The 23,579-nt window shown below is 36.6% G+C and overlaps 1 protein-coding gene across 1 annotated transcript in view; it reads left to right on the top strand.

Moving 5' to 3' along the window:
- Window positions 1-23,579, top strand: part of LOC149779429 (ecdysone receptor-like) — a 110,967-nt gene that overhangs the window by 40,915 nt on the left and 46,473 nt on the right. The window contains exons 3-4 of the mRNA XM_089940090.1: window positions 18,081-18,221; window positions 20,472-20,782. Coding sequence (XP_089796216.1) covers window positions 18,081-18,221; window positions 20,472-20,782 — 452 coding nt within the window. The remainder of the gene's footprint in view (window positions 1-18,080; window positions 18,222-20,471; window positions 20,783-23,579) is intronic.

The raw sequence follows: 23,579 nt of genomic DNA, 5'->3' as shown, positions 1-23,579 counted from the left end.
TGTTTATATCTAAAAATACACATACTAACGTTCTGTCCACCTGTCCAAGTTCTATACTACAGTTTAGCTACATGGTTTCTTGATAATGTTGTCTGCTCAAAAATAATATCTACCTCTCCATCATCATCTCTGTCTCTATCATCCTTTAATAAGCTCTTTTATGAAACTTGTTATAAGTTCTCATCTTGTATCAAGTACAGTATTTCTTAATTGTATCTGTTCTCCATCTCTGTCTCTGTCTGTGTCTTAAATCCACATCTTGTATATCTGTGTGTTTCTGACTATTCTCGAGGGATGTGTGTGTGTGTGTGTGTGTGTGTGTGTGTGTGTGTGTGCGTGCGTGCGTGCGTGCGTGTGTGTCATTACCTTAAAAGACTGCCTAATGGGTTTGAATGCCGGCTGGGTTAGGCGCTCAACATTAAGAGGTTTGTGTTAGGACTGGTTGGTCTGGTGTTTGATAAAGTGACTGGGTGGAACGTTATGCTACATGTCTGCAGCATGATACCACAGTGCTAGACATCTATAAACTACCACACTGCAGACATCGTAGCAATATGTCTGAAAAATTGTCAAAGCTACATTAAAAGTCCAAATCGCTCACTCACCCCAATACCTTACATACAGAATATAATTTGCTAACAGTTGCTAAATAATGGACAGCCTCCTCCCCCCACAAACCATACCATAACTAAATGTGATGAAACAGCATTAAAAACAAAAAGACCCAGTTACCCAGATTTGTCATGATGCTGACCTAGAAGATATTACCCAGTTACCAAGATTTGTCATGATGCTGACCTGCAAGGATATGACCCAATTACCAAGATTTGTCATGATGCTGACCCAGAAGGATATGACCCAGTTACCAAGATTTGTCATGATGCTGACCTAGAGGGATATGATCCAGTTACCAAGATTTGTCATGATGCTGACCCATTACTAAGATTTGTCATGATGCTGACCTGCAAGTATATGACCCAGTTACCAAGATTTGTCATGATGCTAACCCAGAAGGATATGACCCAGTTACCAAGATTTGTCAGGATGCTGACCCAGAAGGATATGACCCAGTTACCAAGATTTGTCATGATGCTGACCTAGAGGGATATGATCCAGTTACCAAGATTTGTCATGACACTGACTTGCAAGTATATGACCCAGTTACCAGGATTTGTCATGATGCTGACCTGCAAGGATATGACCCAGTTACCAAGATTTGTCATGATGCTGACCTAGAAGGATATGACAGTTAACCAAGATTTGTCACAATGCTGACCTGGAGCGATATGACCCAGTTACCAAGATTTGTCATGATGCTTATCCAGAAGGATATGACCCAGTTACCAAGATTTGTCATGATGCTGACCTGCAGGTATATGACCCAGTTACCAAGATTTGTCATGATGCTTACCTATAAGGATATGATTCAGTTACCAAGATTTGTCATGATGCTTACCTAGAAGGATATGACCCAGTTACCAAGACTTGTCATGATGCTTACCTAGAAGGATATGACCCAGTTACCAAGATTTGTCATGATGCTTTCTTAGAAAGATATGATCCAATTACCAAGATTTGTCATGATGCTGACCTGCAAGTATATGACCCAGTTAGCAAGATTTATCATGATGCTGACCTGCAAGGATATGACCCAGTTACCAAGATTTGTCATGATGCTGACCTGCAAGGATATGACCCAGTTACCAAGATTTGTCATGATGCTGACCCAGAAGGATATGACCCAGTTACCAAGATTTGTCATGATACTAACCCAGTAGGATATGACCCAGTTACCAAGATTTGTCATGATGCTGACCTAGAGGGATATGATTCAGTTACAAGATTTGTCGTGATGATGACCTAGAAGGATATGATTCAGTTACCAAGATTTGTCATGATGCTGACCTTAAAGGATATGACAGTTAACCAAGATTTGTCATGATGCTGACCTGGAGTGATATGACCCAGTTACAAGGATTTGTCGTGATGCTGACCCAGAAGGATATGACTCGGTTACCAAGATTTTGCATGATGCTGATCCAGAAGGATATGATCCAGTTACCAAGACTTGTCATGATGCTGACCTAGAGGGATATGATCCAGTTATCAAGATTTGTCATGATGCTGACCCAGAAGGATATGATCCAGTTACCAAGATTTTTCATGATACTGATCCAGATGGATATGACCCAGTTACCAAGATTTGTCATGATGCTGACCTGCAAGTATATGACCCAGTCAGCAAGATTTGTCATGATGCTTACCAAGACGGATATGACCCAGTTACCAAGATTTGTCATGATGCTTACCCAGAAGGATATGACCAAGTTACCAAGATTTGTCATGATGCTGACCTGCAAGTATATGACCCAGTTAGCAAGATTTGTCATGATGCTGACCCAGAAGGATATGACCCAGTTACCAAGATTTGTCATGATGCTGATCTGCAAGTATATGACCCAGTTACCAAGATTTGTCATGATGCTTACCTGGAAGGATATGACCCAGTTACCAAGATTTGTCATGATGCTTACCTAGAAGGATATGACCCAGTTACCAAGATTTGTCATGATGCTTACCTAGAAGGATATGACCCAGTTACCAAGATTTGTCATGATGCTTACCTAGAAGGATATGACCCAGTTACCAAGATTTGTCATGATGCTTACCTAGAAGGATATGACCCAGTTACCAAGATTTGTCATGATGCTTACCTAGAAGGATATGACCCAGTTACCAAGATTTGTCATGATGCTTACCTAGAAGGATATGACCCAGTTACCAAGATTTGTCATGATGCTTACCTAGAAGGATATGACCCAGTTACCAAGATTTGTCATGATGCTTACTTAGAAGGATATGATCCAGTTACCAAGATTTGTTGTGATGCTGACCCAGAGGGATATGACCCAGTTACCAAGATTTGTCATGATGCTGACCTGCAAGTATATAACCCAGTTAACAAGATTTGTCATGATGCTGACCCAGAAGGATATGACCCAGTTATTAAAATTTGTCATGACGCTTACCCAGAAGGATATGACCCAGTTATCAAGATTTGTCATGATGCTGACCCAGAAGGATATGACCCAGTTACCAAGATTTTTCATGATGCTGACCCAGAAGGATATGACCCAGTTATCAAAATTTGTCATGACGCTTACCCAGAAGGATATGACCCAGTTACCAAGATTTGTCATGATGCTTACTTAGAAGGATATGATCCAGTTACCAAGATTTGTTGTGATGCTGACCCAGAGGGATATGACCCAGTTACCAAGATTTGTCATGATGCTGACCTGCAAGTATATGACCCAGTTAACAAGATTTGTCATGATGCTGACCCAGAAGGATATGACCCAGTTATTAAAATTTGTCATGACGCTTACCCAGAAGGATATGACCCAGTTATCAAGATTTGTCATGATGCTGACCCAGAAGGATATGACCCAGTTACCAAGATTTTTCATGATGCTGACCCAGAAGGATATGACCCAGTTATCAAAATTTGTCATGACGCTTACCCAGAAGGATATGACCCAGTTACCAAGATTTGTCATGATGCTGACCCAGAAGGATATGACCCAGTTACCAAGATTTGTCATGATGCTGACCTAGAGGGATATGATCCAGTTACCAAGATTTGTCATGATGCTGACCTTAAAGGATATGACAGTTAACCAAGATTTGTCATGATGCTGACCTGGAGCGATATGACCCAGTTATGAGGATTTGTCGTGATGCTGACCCAGAAGGATATGACTCGGTTACCAAGATTTTGCATGATGCTGATCCAGAAGGATATGATCCAGTTACCAAGACTTGTCATGATGCTGACCTAGAGGGATATGATCCAGTTACCAAGATTTGTCATGATGCTGACCCAGAAGGATATGATCCAGTTACCAAGATTTTTCATGATACTGATCCAGAAGGATATGACCCAGTTACCAAGATTTGTCATGATGCTGACCCAGAAGGATATGACCCAGTCAGCAAGATTTGTCATGATGCTTACCAAGAAGGATATGACCCAGTTACCAAGATTTGTCATGATGCTTACCCAGAAGGATATGACCAAGTTACCAAGATTTGTCATGATGCTGACCTGCAAGTATATGACCCAGTTAACAAGATTTGTCATGATGCTGACCCAGAAGGATATGACCCAGTTACCAAGATTTGTCATGATGCTTACATAGAAGGATATGACCCAGTTACCAAGATTTGTCATGATGCTGATCTGCAAGTATATGACCCAGTTACCAAAATTTGTGATGATGCTTACCTAGAAGGATATGACCCAGTTACCAAGATTTGACATGATGCTTACCTAGAAGGATATGACCCAGTTACCAAGATTTGTCATGATGCTTACCTAGAAGGATATGATCCAGTTACCAGGATTTGTCATGATGCTTACCTGGAAGGATATGACCCAGTTACCAAGATTTGTCATGATGCTTACCTAGAAGGATATGACCCAGTTACCAAGATTTGTCATGATGCTTACTTAGAAGGATATGATCCAGTTACCAAGATTTGTTGTGATGCTGACCCAGAGGGATATGACCCAGTTACCAAGATTTGTCATGATGCTGACCTGCAAGTATATAACCCAGTTAACAAGATTTGTCATGATGCTGACCTGCAAGGATATGACCCAGTTACCAAGATTTGTCATGATGCTGACCCAGAAAGTTATGACCCAGTTACCAAGATTTGTCATGATGCTGACCCAGAAGGATATGACCCAGTTATCAAAATTTGTCATGACGCTTACCCAGAAGGATATGACCCAGTTACCAAGATTTGTCATGATGCTGACCCAGAAGGATATGACCCAGTTACCAAGATTTGTCATGATGCTGACCCAGAAGGATATGACCCAGTTACCAAGATTTGTCATGATGCTGATCCAGAAGTATATGACCCAGTTACCAAGATTTGTCATGATGCTGACCTAGAGGGATATGATCCAGTTACCAAGATTTGTCTTGATGCTGACCTAGAAGGAGATGGCCCTGTTGCCAAAATTTGTTGTGATGCTGACCTAGAATGATTTGACCCAGTTACCAAGATTTGTCATGATGCTGACCTAGAGGGATATGATCCAGTTACCACGATTTGTCATGAGTTCTGTAACTAATTGAGTTACCTTCTCCAAATAAATAAATAAATAAAGTCTTTATTATGATGTTGACCCAGTTACCAAGATTTGTCATGATGCTGACCTAGAGGGATATGACCCAGTTACCCATATATATGTCATGATGCTGACCCAGAAGGATATGACCCAGTTATAAAGATTTCTCATAGCCTTCATTTATCCAACAAACTTGCAGTGATACTTATGTTTTCATATTCTCACCCCACCCCCAACTTCTTGTTAAACAGAAACCTCATGGTGTTAATTGCACACTATGTTACTTCCCATCCATTCAGCCTTATACATGTAACTTTTTCCCACACTAAAATGCCATTGGTCATATTTCCCCCACCATAATTTGTATTTTTCTTTGCAAAATCAATCATTATTGACTAAGCTACACTACAGACCTATTTCCTAGAGTAATATTATATGTATCAGAAGTTATTAAATGTATGATCAACCTTTTTTCAAACCAAAATATGAGCCTTGTTCCTTGTAAGTACTATGTACATACATTATAGTTTAACTAGTGTCTCCGGTGGCCTAGTGGTTAGAGCATCCATCTAGGAAGCGGGAGGTTGTGGGTTCGATCCCCGGCTGAGTCATACCAAAGACTTACAAAAATGGTACTTACAGCTGCCTCGTCTGGTGCTCAGCATTAAGAGGTTAGTGTTAGGACTGGTCGGCCTGGTGTCAGGATAATGTGACTGGGTGGGACATCATGCTACATGTCTGCGATATGATGCCCCAGTGCTGGACATCACTATAAACTGCCACACTGCAGACGTCGTAGCGATATGACTGAAAAATTGCTAAAGCTACGTTAAAAATCCTAATCACACACACACATATTAAAACTACTGCATTTTGCTTACTCCATTATACAGTTTCCATTTGTAATCAAACTATATATAATCTCAGTTTCTAAACAACAGGAAAATAATGACAAGATGAAGGACTACTCAGTTTACATCAATACAGCAATAATGTTAATTGTGTCCATCTTTAATTTTGTCCATCATAAAATGACAGAATGTGTTTAACACATTAATTAGTACTTAATTCCTCAGTTTGATACTGCTTTATTCAGTTTCCATTCCCTGGGACAAAAATTATTGCAAATTCAGCTAATTTAACTAGTGTCAAGCACTGCATGTTCAAAGGCCTAAACATGAAGTATTCTATTAGAGTGAAAACCGAACAGTACGACCCTAACCAATCTTGTAATTAAAAAAAAAACTTAAAAAAAACCCCAAATGGTTCTAATAGTTGTATACATATTTTCACAATTTTGACAAGAATTGGCTCTTGCCCTCATGGTCTCACAAATACAAGGAACAAAGACTTTGAAAGCCAAATAGACAATTGTGTTGGCCTCCTTTTTATTTTTATTTGTTTGTGTCTCATCCCATGCATGTAATTATGTGATATTTCCGTAATTTACGGATTCTGTAGTTTGCCCTTGCATTTTCTTGTTTCCTTCAGAGTTTTAAGTATATGGAACTCCCCAGTTTAGATACGTCTTGGGCACAAACTCCTCTATTCTTAAATAAAAAATACTTGTTAATTTTGTTATTTAACTTAGCTAAGCCAGAATTGGATAGATTAAATCCTAGGTTCTTAGCTATTTCAGGTCAGTGTCATGGACTCTAAGCTTACTGTGATGCCTGATGTTGAGTGTCATTTTTTTTTTTATAGCAACAGAGCACTGATTAGCCCACTTGATGACACTGCCAGGATCCTCTTCCTGTAGAATTGTATAGAATAACTATTCTAGGTCTGCTAGTGCAGAATTTGTTAGAGAGGTCACAAAGCACAGCCTCTCTTATGGCTGATTATGCTTCAGTTTGATCTCTGAGTTTGTTGGATTTGAGTATTGGATATATAGTAATGTTAGGTTTCACTTCAGCCATGCATATCATCCCCAAAAGATAGAGTTTTGCTTGAAGACTGGCCACTGGTTCTAACAAATTAGTACCTGCTGTATCCATTGACCCTATTTTAACTTGAACTGGTGTTACAGACCTTGGTAATATTGTAATACCACACATTAACCTGGACAGACCTGACTTCTTTCGATAATTGTGACATTCCTAATATTGACATACCACCCTGCAATTCTGTGCAGTTATTTGCATATTCTATCTTCATCTTTGGATTTTGTAAAAATATTCATAATATAACTGAGTAACCATAGGATTAAATTGCAGTACTGACTCGATGGCACTTGACCAACTCACTGACACATCACATAGCTCTTTCCATTTCATGTGATCCCAAGGTACTTACAGGGGAAATAAAATTTGTTTGGTGATTCTAATTAGTTTTGGAAGGTCACATCTACTAGCCACAAGTACAGATCACACTTTAATTACTAAGTCATCAAGTTTTCATTGTTTTTATTGATCTAACATTTGATACATCTTGATTTTAAACATATTTTTGCACTCAGAAGGTTTTGTGAATGCTGTACATGAGCATGGTAAGTACGTTTGGTGCACATTAATGTGTCATACCACATAGGTGATATATACCTTCAAGCTGTTGTGATATTAAATGCTGAGCACCAAGCAAGGCAGATGCTTGTACCAGTTTTACAAGACTTTTGATGACTCAGCTGAGGTTTGAACCAGCTTGCAAGATAGATGCTCTACCACATAGGCCAGCTGAGTGGTTCCTTACACACTTTGTATCTAGACTATTAGTTCATATGAACTAACAAACTGCTCTGGTGGCCTATTGGTTAGAGCGTCCACCTCGGATGCAGGAGGTCATGGGTTTGATCCAAGGCCGAGTCATACCAAAGACTTATAAAATGGTACTAACAGCTGCCTCACTAGGTGCTCAGCATTAAGAGGTTAAGTGGAGTCATTAGGGTTGGTATCGCCCAGTGCAGTAACTCATTGGTGTCACCGTTTGGACTGCACAAAAATTCAAGAATGTTATAGAAAGTCATGTGCAATAACTCATGGTGTCACCCCCATGGACCTCCTTCCTGCACAGAAATTCAAAACTTTTATAGACAGTCATTTTGGTGTCACCCCCTCTGATAGTGTCACCTGGTGCAGTCTGCACCCCCCTAGTGATGCCACTGAAGAGGTTTTTGTCAGGACTAGTCGGCCTGGTGTTAGGATAATATGACTGGGTGGAACATCATGCTATATGTCTGCAGCATAATGCCCCAGTGCTGGACATGACTATAAACTGCCACACTGCAGACATCATAATGATAGGACTGAAGAATTGTTAAAGCTGCATTAAAAATCCAAATCACACACACCCATAGAACTCATGCAGTATTTCCCTAATACATTGTTTATTTAAACTATTAAATCATATGAACTAATGTAGTGTTTCATGATGCCATGAGTGACTGAGTGACCTAAAAGTACTTGACATTACAGATCAGTGACATTTTACCCCTATCCATATGGGTTCGAGTTTTAGCTTGGCCGTGGTTGAGATATGAGAAGCTTGCTGGTAGCTAACATTGGTCAGTGGTTCTTTCTGGGATTCTGATCGCTTCTTCCTCCATGAAATATACTGGCCATCATGTAGAACCTATCATGTGTTGAAAAATGGCATTAAGCCCATAACAACAATGACAACAACAACAGTGTTTCATATACGTTCTTTATCCCACTCTTTATGAACTAATCCAGTGTTTTCCTGAAATATCAGGTATGCTTTCAAAGGTACCAGTGTCACTAATCAGTTGGCAACTATTAAGGCAAAATCATCGTATTTCAAATGGCTAATGACATTCACATTGACATTAGTTTAATTGTTGCAGTACCTTATCCATCGCTATTGTGCAGCTTATAATTTTTTGTGCAAAAAGAAAATCCCCAGCATCTGTTCAATATGAATACATCCTCCCCCAGAGTGGAGTTTTGTCAGTATGATGGAATCCACTCATGCACCTGGTCTGGGACATGTCTAAAAAGGTCACCTTTATCACAGATGCCATGCTGTTTGGACGTTATGCCTAGATTATCACCAGAGCAAATTTGCTTGTAGCAAATGTTTACTGCATTTGTGGACTCATTTACAGTTTATTCAAATTTCAATATTACACTATCCATTCCATAATTTAAATTCTGTGCTGGTAACATTTTCTCCCATTTGGAATTCAGTTCTTTAAGGAACTTAAAGAGTTACCTCTTGTATCCCACCATTTAGAGGTTTGGGTGCAGCATACATGTGATTCTACCAGTTATAGGCCATAAATACTGTTTGTAAGGTGATCTGCCACATGTAACATTTTATAGCTGAAATCTACCCCTTTTGAAAATGACAAGAACTTAGTTTACAAAATTTAATGAGAAAAATCGAAATGCAGCATTTTTACTTGTTCTGTAAACATGTTAGAGAAACCAGACAAAATTAGTCTACCTGGGGACTGGAGATATTCAACCAGTGCAACATTAATGTGTAGCAGAGCCATTGTTCAAGAACCATTGACATAATGTACTCAACAAGCTGTTAATTGATGATCATTTTACTGGAATATGGGGAGTTTAAGGCCAAACATGGGATGTCTTTTGATGTATTATAAGTAATAAAGTAATGAAGCCTAAAAGGTGATCATGTTGTCTTTTGAGCCTTTGATCAAAATCAGCCAACCAATGCCAGAATGAAGATAAGATGGAAAGACCAACAATAATAAATTATTTCTGCTGATACACTTGAGTAATTATAAAGATTTTTTTGTCAAGTTTAATTGTTATTACAATGTTTAATATGTTTTAAGAGCAATATTTAAGGGAAGCTCTTGCATTTTTGTTGAATTCATGGCAAAATGCCAAAATGTGTGCTTCTTTGTGTTAAGAAACCAATGACAAAGAAATATTAGAAGTTCAACAGTGCATGGATATCAGAGTTTTAATCATGTGCAGACAAGTAGCAAAAGGTTCCGTGTTTGCATTATGTGTTTAAAAGGTATGCATCATTTGCATTTCTAGCACATAAATTTAGTTGAACCCCTTTGATAAAATATATCATTTAACAGTGTATTACAAGATGGTTAATTTTAAAGTTAGGATAAATTATTCATAAAACCATAAATACATCTTGTATTTTTCGTTGTTTATATATAGTCTAGATCAATCTTTATTTTATTTAACTTACATTAGTGAAACCTGCCAACAGAATTTTGGATTTGAGTCATGAAGAGAAAGAAGTCCTTGAGGATGAGACTCAGGAATACATCTTTAAGTCCAAGCCAGGAACTTCCTCCAAGGAGTGAACATAACTTGGAGGACTGTTGAAGAGCCATCATGAACCTTACAAGCCCAGCAAGAGGAAACTGAAGCTGAAAGCTGTCCTGTCATTGTTACAGTCTAATGCTGGTACAGACTTATCCATTCTTCACGGAATACAGAGTGATTCAGAGGGAAATCTGGACCAGAGAACTATTGAGAGCTGTTAAGCTTAATAATCGCATTGAATGTCACCAGACAGAGTTCTTGTGAAGGAAGCTAAAAATGCAGTTGGATGCTAATAAATCTTTGCAGTGAACTATGTCATAAAGAACTCTTAGTTTTTCATTAATTGACAATATAATAACTCATACTAATTATTTTAACATAGAAACTAAATCCAGTTTATATTCGAAACTTGCTGTTTTATGATACTATGAAGAGAATATATATTAAGGCAAAATGCACCTATTTTGTTTTCAATCCCTGTGAAGAATGTAAATGTTATGCCAATAAAAAATATAGTTTAGAAGCCAATCTACTGATCAAAATTTTTAAAGCTTCTGGTTTGAGATCCTGGTTCGATCACATGTATGGGGTACACATCCTTCTTTTAAATATATAACTAAGGTATGGGTAAGTCCTTGTGTTATGAACTAGGTAGCAACAAGGAAAAAGGACAGGTAAAACATATCCTAATTTATTTCATGCATACACAGGGGTGCACTAAGTACGCATACAGATTTGATGAGTGTATGCATGGCATCCAAGACTGTTTTTCTTTCCTGGTGGATGCCACCTGGGGAAGAGGTGGCATTAGAACTATGGCTTCTGCCTCTAGTTATCAGTTATATTCCCCTAAGTGGTGCATTAAACCTCCGCATTTGGATACAGGTGCATCCCAGATAGGTATCACAACTGGAGCCTTTGCATGTCTTCCAATTAAAACAATTTAAGCCATTGAGCATAAGGTCTGTCCTCAGGTCATGATATCTTGTCATTCTGACCTCTCTTTGGCTACTTTGTTTAATATGCTGATTCAGAGGCAGCTCTGAATCCTGCTGTGTTACAATGCATGCTGGAAGCTGTGGCCAAGACATCTCAGCATTCCTTTTCTATAACAATTGTCTTATCAGCAGAACTTTTATGCATCTGCCATGATTCTTCCCTGGACTCCTTGACAATCTTACTTAACCATGGTAAAGACCTTCAAAGGGCTGCAATATTGGAAACTGAGAGTCTCTTCAGAGGACTCATCCCAACCATGGCTTCACAAGATTTGAATGATCATCAACACAGATCATACACAACCACTCCTGCCCCATCAAAATCAGACAGAAAACATGCTAATGTGAATTGCCCCCAGGAGCCACCCACTCAGTTCTTCAAACTATTGCAGCCTCAGTCCAATGCACAACCTCAGACAAGAGGAAACCTCCATCACATCAGTCAGGTCCTTGATGCAGATGGGGCAAAAGAGCCTCTAGGAAGAAGTTGTCCAACCTGTCTTCCTTTCCCAAGGAAGGAGAGGGGGGATGGCCCTAAGGACTTGCACCCTCTATCGCCATGCATTTTTTATATTCGTATATAGGAGTTTGTCTGTGCCGCTTTTTGGAGGCTTGGTCAAGCATAACAGACTATGGGCAGGTCCTTCTGTTACATTCAGGGCAGCATGTTGTTCCCTCCTGAGAGAAAGGTGGTGCACTGCTCACCTTGTGCCCCAAGAGGCGAGTTACTCCCTCTTTTTAAGGAATTGGTGGAACAATGCACACAACAATCAGATGAATTTTTTCTCCAGGACCAAAAGACATAATTTGGTTTTGCCGTAGATTTTTTCTTAGATTACACAATGAATAACATCCTGTGTATAATGATGTAGGATGCTTGGTGTCAACATTACAGATGACATATGAAATAAATGTATTCTGTATTGGGATCAAAATTGCAAAACTTTACAGTTTAGAGTATAAATTTATTAGCTCTTATATGATACAAGTAATTGAACATTTGTTTTGATGTATTTGTATCTTTTAGGACCATTACGCTTTCCAGGATTGACTGGGAACTCCCATCAAAACAGTGCCATGATACATTACTACAATTACTTCTATTCACATGGCAGAATGTCAGACTGGTGTAGTTACTCGTATGCAAAACCACATTATGACACTTGAGGAAATTACCCTGCATCAAGATACATTTTGTGTATACAAAAAATGCAAAAAATATACTCCAGTGTAGCTAAAGAGTAATTTGTGAGTACAAATGTGGGAATGAGATATGTTTTCCAGTATAAAGTAGACACAAAAACCAGTAAACCCTCAGAATAAAAGACACCTCTTCTTAAAGGATGATTTTTTCTTCTTTTATTTATTGGTTACCTTTATAAATAACACCTACCCAAAAAGGGGCATATTTTATGGTCCTATGATTATCCTGTTTCGACAGCTTTCACCATAAATTGAGCTGCTAGTTTCAATTAGCTGTTAGTAACTCTCAGATTATTGTTTTGGAAGTTACATTTGTATCCAAAGTCAAATAAAAATATGGTTTGGTCCTGCTTTAGTAAAAATTGGCAACTTGAATCATCTCCCTGTTTTGTCCTTTCGAGAAATTTTTGAACAATCGTATTTAAGGATAATCTATAATGTTATAACCACAATAAAAACAGCCCAATATTAAACCATATACATCACTGTATCCTTTGCACATTATGAATATGGTACTTCTTAAGCAAGCACATAATCCAAGTAAGTTGATATGTTTTTAGGCAAGTTGTGGCCAGTCATGCACCTTGACATTTTTATTCTTTTTTTTTTAAGCTCACCTGGTCATGAGGTTATTTGTCTGGCATGTATCTGTTCACAATAATACCACATGACCATTTTTGTACATGTTTTTTACAGGGGCATATTTATATCTAGGTTTTTCTAATTTGCTATCATATAATATGGCTACTATTACTAAAACTAGAGGGAAAAAACCCCATGAAAAACTGCAAACAATTACATCTTAAAAACAGCAGGATTTGACAGAAAGTATCCTGGCATGAAAGAGTTTTAGATTTATATGAATGCTTTTGATTTGCAATCAGATATTGCCACAGTTACTAAAAATTGGAAACATTTACATGACATCTTTGCAGTACTGCTTGACAGAATTTAACCAAATCTGAAAGAATTCTAGCATGAAGGGTTAAAGTTTTATACCAGTAGTGTTGATCTGCCAATAAATATGGTTGCCGTTATTAAAAATAGGAAAATCTCAGTAAGTGTTTTAAAAACTGACAACAGAATCTTACTAAATGTGACTCAACAGAGTTTTACTTGAAGACTTTCAATCTCAGGAAATCATGATAATATGGCCACCGATATCAAAAATAAAAATTTAAACGTTATTTTTTAAAAAGAAAAAATTAAACAGAATTTGATCAGCTTTTGAGTGAAAGTATGATGGCATGAAGGCCCTTCAGTATTGAAGAAATGATGCTTATGTGCCATAAAATTTGAATGAAGATACAAACAAAAGACAAATATTTTTTATAAGATATGAAATCAACAGCTTTGTTAGAAATTTATAGCATCCAGATGACCCCTATTTTGTAAACAGTTGCTCTTGCATTCAGCAGTTAGGCAGACATCATTCAAATAAGCAATCAGGCATCTTGTTTCTTGATGTCCAGCTTTCTTGAATGTGAAAATTTTCCCTTTGCGGAACATGCATACACACAAAATGATTTGTAAATGAGGCTGAGTTGTCATTTGTACGTGTTTTCAGATACTGTAATGATAATGATATTGTATTGACAGTATTGTATAAACATGTCATGGTTATCATTTGCAACATTTTTCTGAGTCTCAGTCTTTGTACTTCATAATGATTTGTTTTGCCCAGAAGGGAACAGGCAGGAGGGTGACCTTTGGCACTATACTCATGTTGTCATCAAATTGTGAACATGTCATTAGATGCTGTTTGGTATATTAATTGCCATGTACACACAGATTTGCTTTTTCCAGTAAAAAAATTTCAGTGCTACATCAGACCCTATAAGCAGGTGTACTTGCTACATTTACCTCAAGGTCAAGGTCACAAGTTATAGAAAATGTGTGTTAAGGTTTTGGTTAAAGATTTTTTTTATTTGCTTATATTTCCTAAAACCCATTCAGTGGAGTTTCTTCATAGTTAGGATGAGTCAATTTGAATCTAAGACAATTCATTCTGTGGCACATCTGGCTAACCTTTTGACCTTGATGTTAAGGACACAGTAAAATAATATTTGTGTTAATGTTTTGGTTAAAGTTTTTTTATTTGCTTAAGTATCCCTGAAGTCCTTTGGTGGATTTTATTTATTTTGGGGAAGAATCATAATAATGCAATTCATGCTAAATCATGTTTGCTTGCCGCTTTGACTCTGAGGTCAAGGTCACAGTCTTAGAGAATTTATATTAAGGTTTGGGTTAAAGTTTTTTTGTTTGCTTACATTTCCTAAACCTCTTCATGGATTTCTTTACTCTGGATAATTCAGTGCTTTGACATTGGGGCCAAGGTCGCATATTTTACAGCATTACAGTACTTTGATCATTGGTTGGCTTTATTGTCCAAACCTTTATGTAAAATTTTAAACTGCACAGTTATTATCAAAGTGGACATAATTGCATATTGTTATTTTCGCAAAGTAAATGTTATGAGCATTGTGCATATTGATAGTGAGTGGTCTGATTTTACTTGTGTTCAGAAAAAGATCAACTAATCAACTGTAAAACTTATCAATGAAAGAAAGTAAAGAATCCATATAGTTTTACTTTTCTAGACAGGTGTACTTAAAATCAGAGATTCAATTGATAATGAAAATGATTAGGTGTATTTTGAATAGAGGTGACCTCCTAATGTACCATATTTGTATGATGTTAAATCAACCCCTTCATTTTTTCAGTCTTTGCTAATATTTATTCAGGATATATTTGGTAATAGCTCATACACTTCTTTTTGACACATTTATTAGGCTAGCTCCTTTGTCTTGTCAAGGGAGAAATAATGTTTGTTTTACTGTAAATGGGTTAATGTAATGCTGATCATTGACACATAGTAGAGACAAAAATCAATATTCCCTCATCAGCATTTCCTAGATGTGCTGTTTACTGCCAGCTTTTACTTAGTTACCTAAATTAGAAAAATTGTTGATGATTTATTACAGTTGAACTAGGATTGTCAACCTAATGAACAGTAACCATCTACATTGCCAGCCACAGAACAGCCTTTTGCCAGTAACATTGGATGAGCATTGTGCATATTGTACATCTGGAACATCTTTTTCTGGTAGTAAAGAGTTTGGGGAGGGATAACAAAAAAGTGCAAACAACAGGAATATGACCAATCAGGCTCACAGCACACTAAGTATGACATGATTTGCCATTACATGTCAGGTTATCAGGGTCTTCATGGAGTTGTATGAGATTATCAAGGTCTACATGAACCCTGCTCTTTTATCTGTATTGACCCTGATCTGCCATCACTTGTGTCTGCTTATCAGGGTCTCCATAGACACTGATATGTAGTGACATACTTGACATACTTGAGCTTATCAGGGTCTAAGTTGACCTAAATCTGTGATGACATGCATGGATTAGCAGGGTGTACATGGCTTAATCCCATCCTAATGTAACATGAAATAATATATTTCCTGTGAAGTACATAGACTCAGATCATTAGTAATTTATCTAGTTGTAGATCTGGATCTACTTTATCTGCAGTTGGGACTGCACTGTCTGACATAGTCATACTATAACAACACTGGAAAGCAACTAAAAATCTTTTCCATAACTACCATGAATGACTCCTTTTATCTAAAACAACACTTTTAAACTGCAGACTTTGAATAATGGAAATGAAAATATTAAGAGATAATCCTTCTAAATTTAATTATAATATTTTGACATCAGAAGCAGAAATGAATTTGTGCCTTATTAAAAACGTATTTGTTTAGAGATTATTGTTTAGTAATGCAGATAGAATGATGGGCTTGATCTGAATAGTTGAATTTCAGTCAACAGCCATCCCCATCTGTTGTTGTTGTTGTTATAGACCACTCGGCCACTGGGGGCGGGGGGCATCCCCAGCTCAACAACATTATACATTTCATGTTCATAGTAAATCACCTTACTGTATATGTGGGTAAGTACAGCCCATTTCCCACACTCTTCATAAAATTGGCAGCTTTTAATATATGTGTATATAAGAACACCTTATAAAGAAAACATGCATCTTGTTACGGGGAAATTGCTGACAGGAGTAGAGAACACAATGTTCTGAACTTATAGAGATCAAACTTTGCCATTGTTCTAATTAGTTTTATTTTTCAAAAGCAGATGTTTTTTTGTAATGAATGCCATAATGAGAATTTATTGTATCTCACAGTCTTGCATCAAGAGGAAGGTTAGCAGAAATGTTTAGTATTCATATAAAGTTATTGAATGATACCAAAATTCATTCTAATAATTGATTATCCCTATTTTTAAAAAGTTACAGGGATATTGTGATAGCCATCATCTGTCAGTCCATATGCCTGCTACCACAATTCCTCATAAATCGGCAGATGGAAATTCAGTAAATTCTGTAAATCTTATACAGCATTAGCATATTGTGTATTCTTGGCTTCCTATTTTGGCATCCCTAAGAGGATCATAGGTCCGAATTTTAAAACAAAATCCTTTTAAAAAAGTTAATTATATTGTTTTCAGATATCTTTCAAACAACTTTGTATTTGCATTGGTGGTAGGAAAATATAAATCAGATTTCAGTATCTGATCCCTTAGTTGTGGTCAGTGGCATGTGATTTAAGTATAATAAAAGTGGGCAAGCCTAGAAGCAGCTTCATTTTTATAATGGATATGTGTGTGTGTGTGATTTGGATTTGTAATGTAGCTTTAACGGTTTTCAGTCATATCGCTACGATGTCCGCAGTGTGGCAGTTTATAGTGATGTCTAGCACTGGGGCATCATGCAGCAGACATGTAGCATGATGTCCCACCCAGTCACATTATCCTGACACCAGGCCGACCAGTCCTAACACTAACCTCTTAATGCTGAGCGCCAAGTGAGGCAGCTGCTAGTACCATTTTTATAAGTCTTTGGTATGACTCGGCCAGGGATCAAACCCATGACCTCCTGCATCGGAGGCGGACGCTCTAATGACTAGGTCACAGGAGCAGTATAATGGATATGAAATTTGACAATAGAACTTTGACATCTAGTAAACAGAAATTCTGCAATTCAACCTTATTTGGGGGCTAAATTTTTTTAAAATAGATTTCATGATTACTGCAAAAGATAAACAATCACAAAGAAACATTATCTGTTTACATAGATAATAGAACCCCTTTCCTTGCCATTGCTACATCGGGAAAAATATACATGGTACCTATAAAATGTCCCCTTTTTTAAGCAAAACCAGATGAAATTGATAGCAGGAAATAGAAATTACATTGCACAAAGTTTGTAAATCTGTTAGTAAATGTTAGCTTTCTAATAATTAGAGAAAGATATAAATATAAATGATTTCTCTTACAAATTAATGAAAAAGGGGTAAAAGAGATTCATTCTGTTGAAATTTTTATACTAAACCTTGCTGTGGAACAAAATGGATAATTAAGTAATTGAACCAAGACGTTCACAAAGTTTGTTCATGTATGTTTCTATTTATCTCCTGACAAATCTTTTATATTTTGTAGGCTTCTTTCGTCGGAGTATAACAAGGAGTGCAGCATATCATTGTAAATATGGTGGAAATTGTGAAATGGACATGTGGATGCGACGGAAATGCCAGTCGTGTAGGTTACGACGTTGCCGTGAAGTAGGAATGAAAGAAGAATGTAAGTAGCATAATTCTTGTGTATAGCTTAGCAATTTAAGATTTTTGTCAGCGTTTTTGGGAAGTTATGAGACCTGGGAAGCAGGATATCATGTGGTGTGAAACAGTACACCTGTGCTGCACATTGGTACATATTGCAGTACACAGCCTACAATATAATACATTATTGATATACATACCAGCTTGAATGACTTAGAAGGACTCTGGTATGGGTAGTGCAGTTTCATGTTTTGATATATTAGTCGTATTTCCAGTATGTTGGTTACATAAAGACCAGGAACTATCTTCTGTTCATATTCCTTTCCATCCTCGACAAGATAACAAAAGTACATCCAGACTATCTGCTTGTTATTAGTGTTTCTAATTTAGACTTGATGGCCATACCAGGCTGCTCCATCTTTTTGGTTGCAGGCTTCATCTTAGTCACCACATCCTTTGTTTTGGATTCCATGAACTCTTCAGAGACATCTAATTGCCAATTTTATGTCATCGCTTAAATGTGGAAGGCATTGGGGACTGACCACTTTTTTTTAGGGTTGCTGGGTTTTCTCATGAGTTGGTATTCTTTTGTTTTTCTTTTAACTCAAGATTATTTATAATAGATATAACTCAAGATTATTTATAATAGATATAATGTTTGGTTTTTATTTTTGATTTAAATCAGAGCAAGAATGTTTGTTTTTAAAGTTATTTGAGAGCTGAAATTTTGTTCCTCCAAATTATCCCATGCCCTCTGCTCCTGCAAATGAAATATTAGTCTTGTATAATTTTATCTTAACCATAGAAGAAATAATACAGTTGCCTTGTACTAGGAAAATCTTTCCCAGAATAGGTATGGGTGTAGGAGTGAGTTGATTTCAACATATCTTGCACACTTACTGCAGATGCAAAACAACTGCTGCGACCACAGTCACTTGTTTCTGTCAATGAAAATGAAATTTATTGACAGCACTCGCTCACCTTCAAATTAAGACAAGGGAACTAAGTCTTCTGGTTCTGCCTTCTCACTCATACTGTGCTTACTTTGTTTAATCTAGGTAGCACATTCAATCACTGGCAACTTAGATCAACATAAAGGAGACTGTACAAACTTTTGTTCCAGTCTATATTAGTACTTAATGTTCATTTAATAGCCATGTTTGCACCAAATATGTATGTTGCTTTGTATCTACTTTGATCCAGTTATGATGCCTACACTTCTGATACATTGCAGTGTCAATAAGCAACATTAATTTCTGATTATTTATTATTGTTTCCTAAACTGGAACAAACAATAACCACCATTCAAAATTGAATGTAGCGTATTTGACACACTGGAAGTGTAGTCTCCAAATTCAGTCATAGTTGACAAGATGCAAAGCAACATATAAACTTTACAAGTGGTTATTAAAAGATAAGTAAGGTACAAGTTTGCAAGTCTTCTTTATGCTGAATGTGCCAACATAATAAAATAGGAGCATGGAATAGGTGATGTGGAAGTAGATTTTGAACTGTGCAATTCAGTCACCTTGTGTTAATTTGTAGAAGAGGGGTGAGTGTTATCAATAACGTTTCCATTTGCTGACATAAATAATTACCTGCAGCAGCTTTCACCGATGAATTCTCAAATTAAAGTATAAGAAGGTATATAACTAGTAACTATTCATGATTGCTGAATGTTGAAACTGAATGTTGTATTTGATAATATTGTTTTGTAGCAATATGGCAAACACATCATTATATCAGTATATTGATGAATCAATCCACCATAGTTTTAACTTTCAAACATATTTTACAATATGAACTGACAGTTAACTATTGATTATCCAGATTTTTAAATTATGAAAACATTTTGTAATTAATAATATTTGTGTCACCAAGTCTATAAAATTGTATTGGTCCTAATGATGTTGGTGAGTTTTTGGTATCGTATTAAATGTTCCTTGAGCTCAGCATCCACAAGACGCTTAATTTTTTCTTTGGCACTCATGCAAAATTAGAACTCATCCAGACAAGCTGTTTTGATGTGTATGAATAAAAAAATATTCTTTTTATTCCAGTTACTCCCCTGAAAAATCTTTATATTAGAAAAACTACTGCAATATGGCAACATAAATATTTATTTATTGAACATGGAATTTTTCCTGCAGACACACACAGACACACACACACACACACACACACAGACACAGAGTGTATGTTGTTTATAATAGAGCAATTATATAACTTTTACATAAAATCACAAATTATTGTTGTTAAAATTGTTATACAGGTCTTCTATCAGATGAGCAGTGCAAAGCACGAGATGCCAGGAGAAAATCCAAGACACGAGTTCCTGCAGCTACAAAAAACATCGAGACAAATTCTTCAGACTCCTCCTTAAATGGAATTGCTAAATCTCCTGAAAGTGTCGTTGACTCAAAAGTTGGGGTCAAAGCTCAAGCCATTATTCCAAACAATTCTGTGATTGAAACAGACCCTTTGTCACATGTACTTGAAGATACTAGGAAATTAATAGAAAAAGTTGTAGCACTCCAGGATAAATATGAATTCCCTGATGAGAAAATTGTGCAAAGTGTAACAGTAAGTAGTCTTATATTTACAGTATAAACCTGAATATGGGCATCATGTGTATGCAAATTGCAAAAATTTTAATACCAATAAGCGATGCAGAAAAGGTTTTTGTATTTGCTTAGGTAATTTATGACTTTAAAACACAATACATAAAGGTCATTTAACTTCATTTAGTGGAAGAAAGTTTGAACTTGTGAACTTTCCTGGCCCGTCCCCCCTGCATTAACATAGGACAAGGTCAGAAAAATAAGCTAATTTGGGTCAAATTTAGAACATATATAGCTTCATTAACAAGGCACTTCAGTCAAAGTGATATCTCAGTATAAGTGACCCAAATGGGCTTAATATTGCTCATCTGGCCTACATAACTTTACTTGTAAAGTATTGTAAGAACAGCCAATATGGTGTAAAATATATCACAAACTTTATATGTCATGTCAGTTTGATCATACTTTGTAAGTGAGCTAGTATCCTAAAGATATTGGACTGTGTAAGTAGGCTAGTATCCTGAAGATATTGGACTGTGTAAGTAGGCTAGTACATGTATTATGAAGTTATTGGACTGTGTAAGTAGGCTAGTATCCTGAAGATATTGGGCTGTGTAAGTAGGCTAGTATCCTGAAGATATTGGATTGTGTAAGTAGGCTAGTACATGTATTATGAAGATATTGGACTGTGTAAGTAGGCTATAGTATCATGAAGATAATTGGACTGTGTAGGCTAGTATCATGAAGATATTGGACTGTGTAGGCTAGTATCATGAAGATATTGGACCAGTTTTATTATGAGCAAGACTTATGCATACTAATTATAGCTGATCTTGCTTCTGATTAAATGATTTTTTAAAAATACTTTAGAGACTGTATTTTTGGCTGACCTGTAATCAGATGTGGTAAATAGGCTTATATCATCAAGTTCTTGGTTGAGTATGATTAAGCAAGATCCCTGTATATTAATTTTATTGGCTGAGGTTCTCAGCACAGTAGCAATTTAATTTCTGGCCAGACTGTATAACTTTGATTCTGATCAATATTAATGCATATTGTCAATGAGGTAATCTTGTGTCTGGTTAGAGATAACTTTCATTTGGATTTTGCTCCAGTTTGGCAGATACGATTATGCCATCATGTCTATGGTTCTAATGATAAGTTATACCAAATTTCCTTGGTTTTTGAAATGGCTTTTTTATTATTTGGCTATTTCTGACCATGTCCAAAGCAACATGATGCACACAAATCATGTGTGGAGAATTAAGGTGCTTGGTGTTGTTTTTGAATGGCAGAAACTTTTAAGGCCACACTTCTATTAATGGAAGCAAACTCTTAGAATACCTGGTTAGGCTGAACATCCATCTTCATTTTCAGAGAGTTGTCATTTTAATCCAGAATGAATATTTCTCAAAGTTTACATTTTTAGTCAGCAATCCATGCTGTTCTGCAAGTTTATAGAGATATTTTAGATCTTGTGCCAGTGCATAACATCCTTTTTATCTTAGTCTGAATGTAACATTTGTTTGGTCTATATATGACATGATACAGGTAATTGGAATGTTTTTTGCCACATAAATAAAGAAAACATTGAAAAATAAGTAGATATATCAGTCTGTTCAATTTATAAGTCACAAACATCTTATTAATTGCTAATTTGACCCATAACTGCTTTTTTTTTAAATGTGCATAAATTTAGTCTGCAGGCCATATTTGATCTGATTTTGATTAGATTTACAATAAAAGCTTATATCATCAAGGTCTCAGAGCAGCTTGATAATAAGGAAGAGTTGTGCATTTTCATGATGTTATCTTGCATCTGATTGGCTTACATTTTTTTACAACTCTCGGGGCCTTTTTTTCTGACCGATTTTTATCTGACTTGGAATGTAGGCTTATATCTTCAAGATCCAGGACAAGTTTGATAATGAGTTAGTTCTGGTAATTATATGTGCTTGCATAAGGTTAGCTGAGCTTGCTACTACTATGGGGGCCATGATTCTGGTCTGAATTTGATCAAATGTTGGAATATAAGCTTATATCGTCAAGATCTCAGCCAGGTTTCTTAATGAGTAAGATCTATGCTTGACAATGATGTAGTCACACACCACTTTTGATACTATTTCTTGTCCAGTTTTGATAAACCTGGTTAAACAGCTTATATTATTAAGGTCTCTGATGAGTTTTATTATTAGCAAGACTTGAACATGTTAACAGTGTGATGTTGTATTTGATTTTCTGAGCATCTTGCCATTCAAGGCATCTGACCCAATTTTGATCAAACTTGGTAAAAACTGGGTCAATATCATCAAGACCTATGCATGACAAGATTTTATTTTTGATACCTATGCATGTTGAGATTTTTTGGGATAGGATTTTAACTGAATTTGGTAAAGAGATTCATGTCATCAGAAACTCATAAGACTTCAATTTTAGTGAGATCCATACATATTAAACGAGTGATCTTGCATCTGATTGGCTGATTTTGACAGCATTGTAATTATTCTGTTTTTGAATCATACTTGTTAAATAGACTATATCATGAAGATGTTGGATAAGTTTCATCATGGACACGTTGTTATAGGTATGCATGTTTATGATACCACACTGTATTTGATAGCTGAATTCATTACCATTTTTGGTGTGATATGATTTTGATTTTTTATGTAGCTTTAACAATTTTTCAGTCATATTGCTACGATGTCTGCAGTGTGGCAGTTTATAGTGATGTCTTGCACTGGGGCATGATGCCGCAGACATGTAGCATGATGTCCCACCCAGTCACATTGTCCTGACACCAGGCCAACCAGTCCTAACAC

Source organism: Sinohyriopsis cumingii, chromosome 17 (assembly GCF_028554795.1).
Source record: "Sinohyriopsis cumingii isolate HCF-2022 chromosome 17, ASM2855479v2, whole genome shotgun sequence".
Classification (NCBI taxonomy): domain Eukaryota; kingdom Metazoa; phylum Mollusca; class Bivalvia; order Unionida; family Unionidae; genus Sinohyriopsis; species Sinohyriopsis cumingii.
This window is presented reverse-complemented; position numbering and strand designations above follow the sequence as displayed.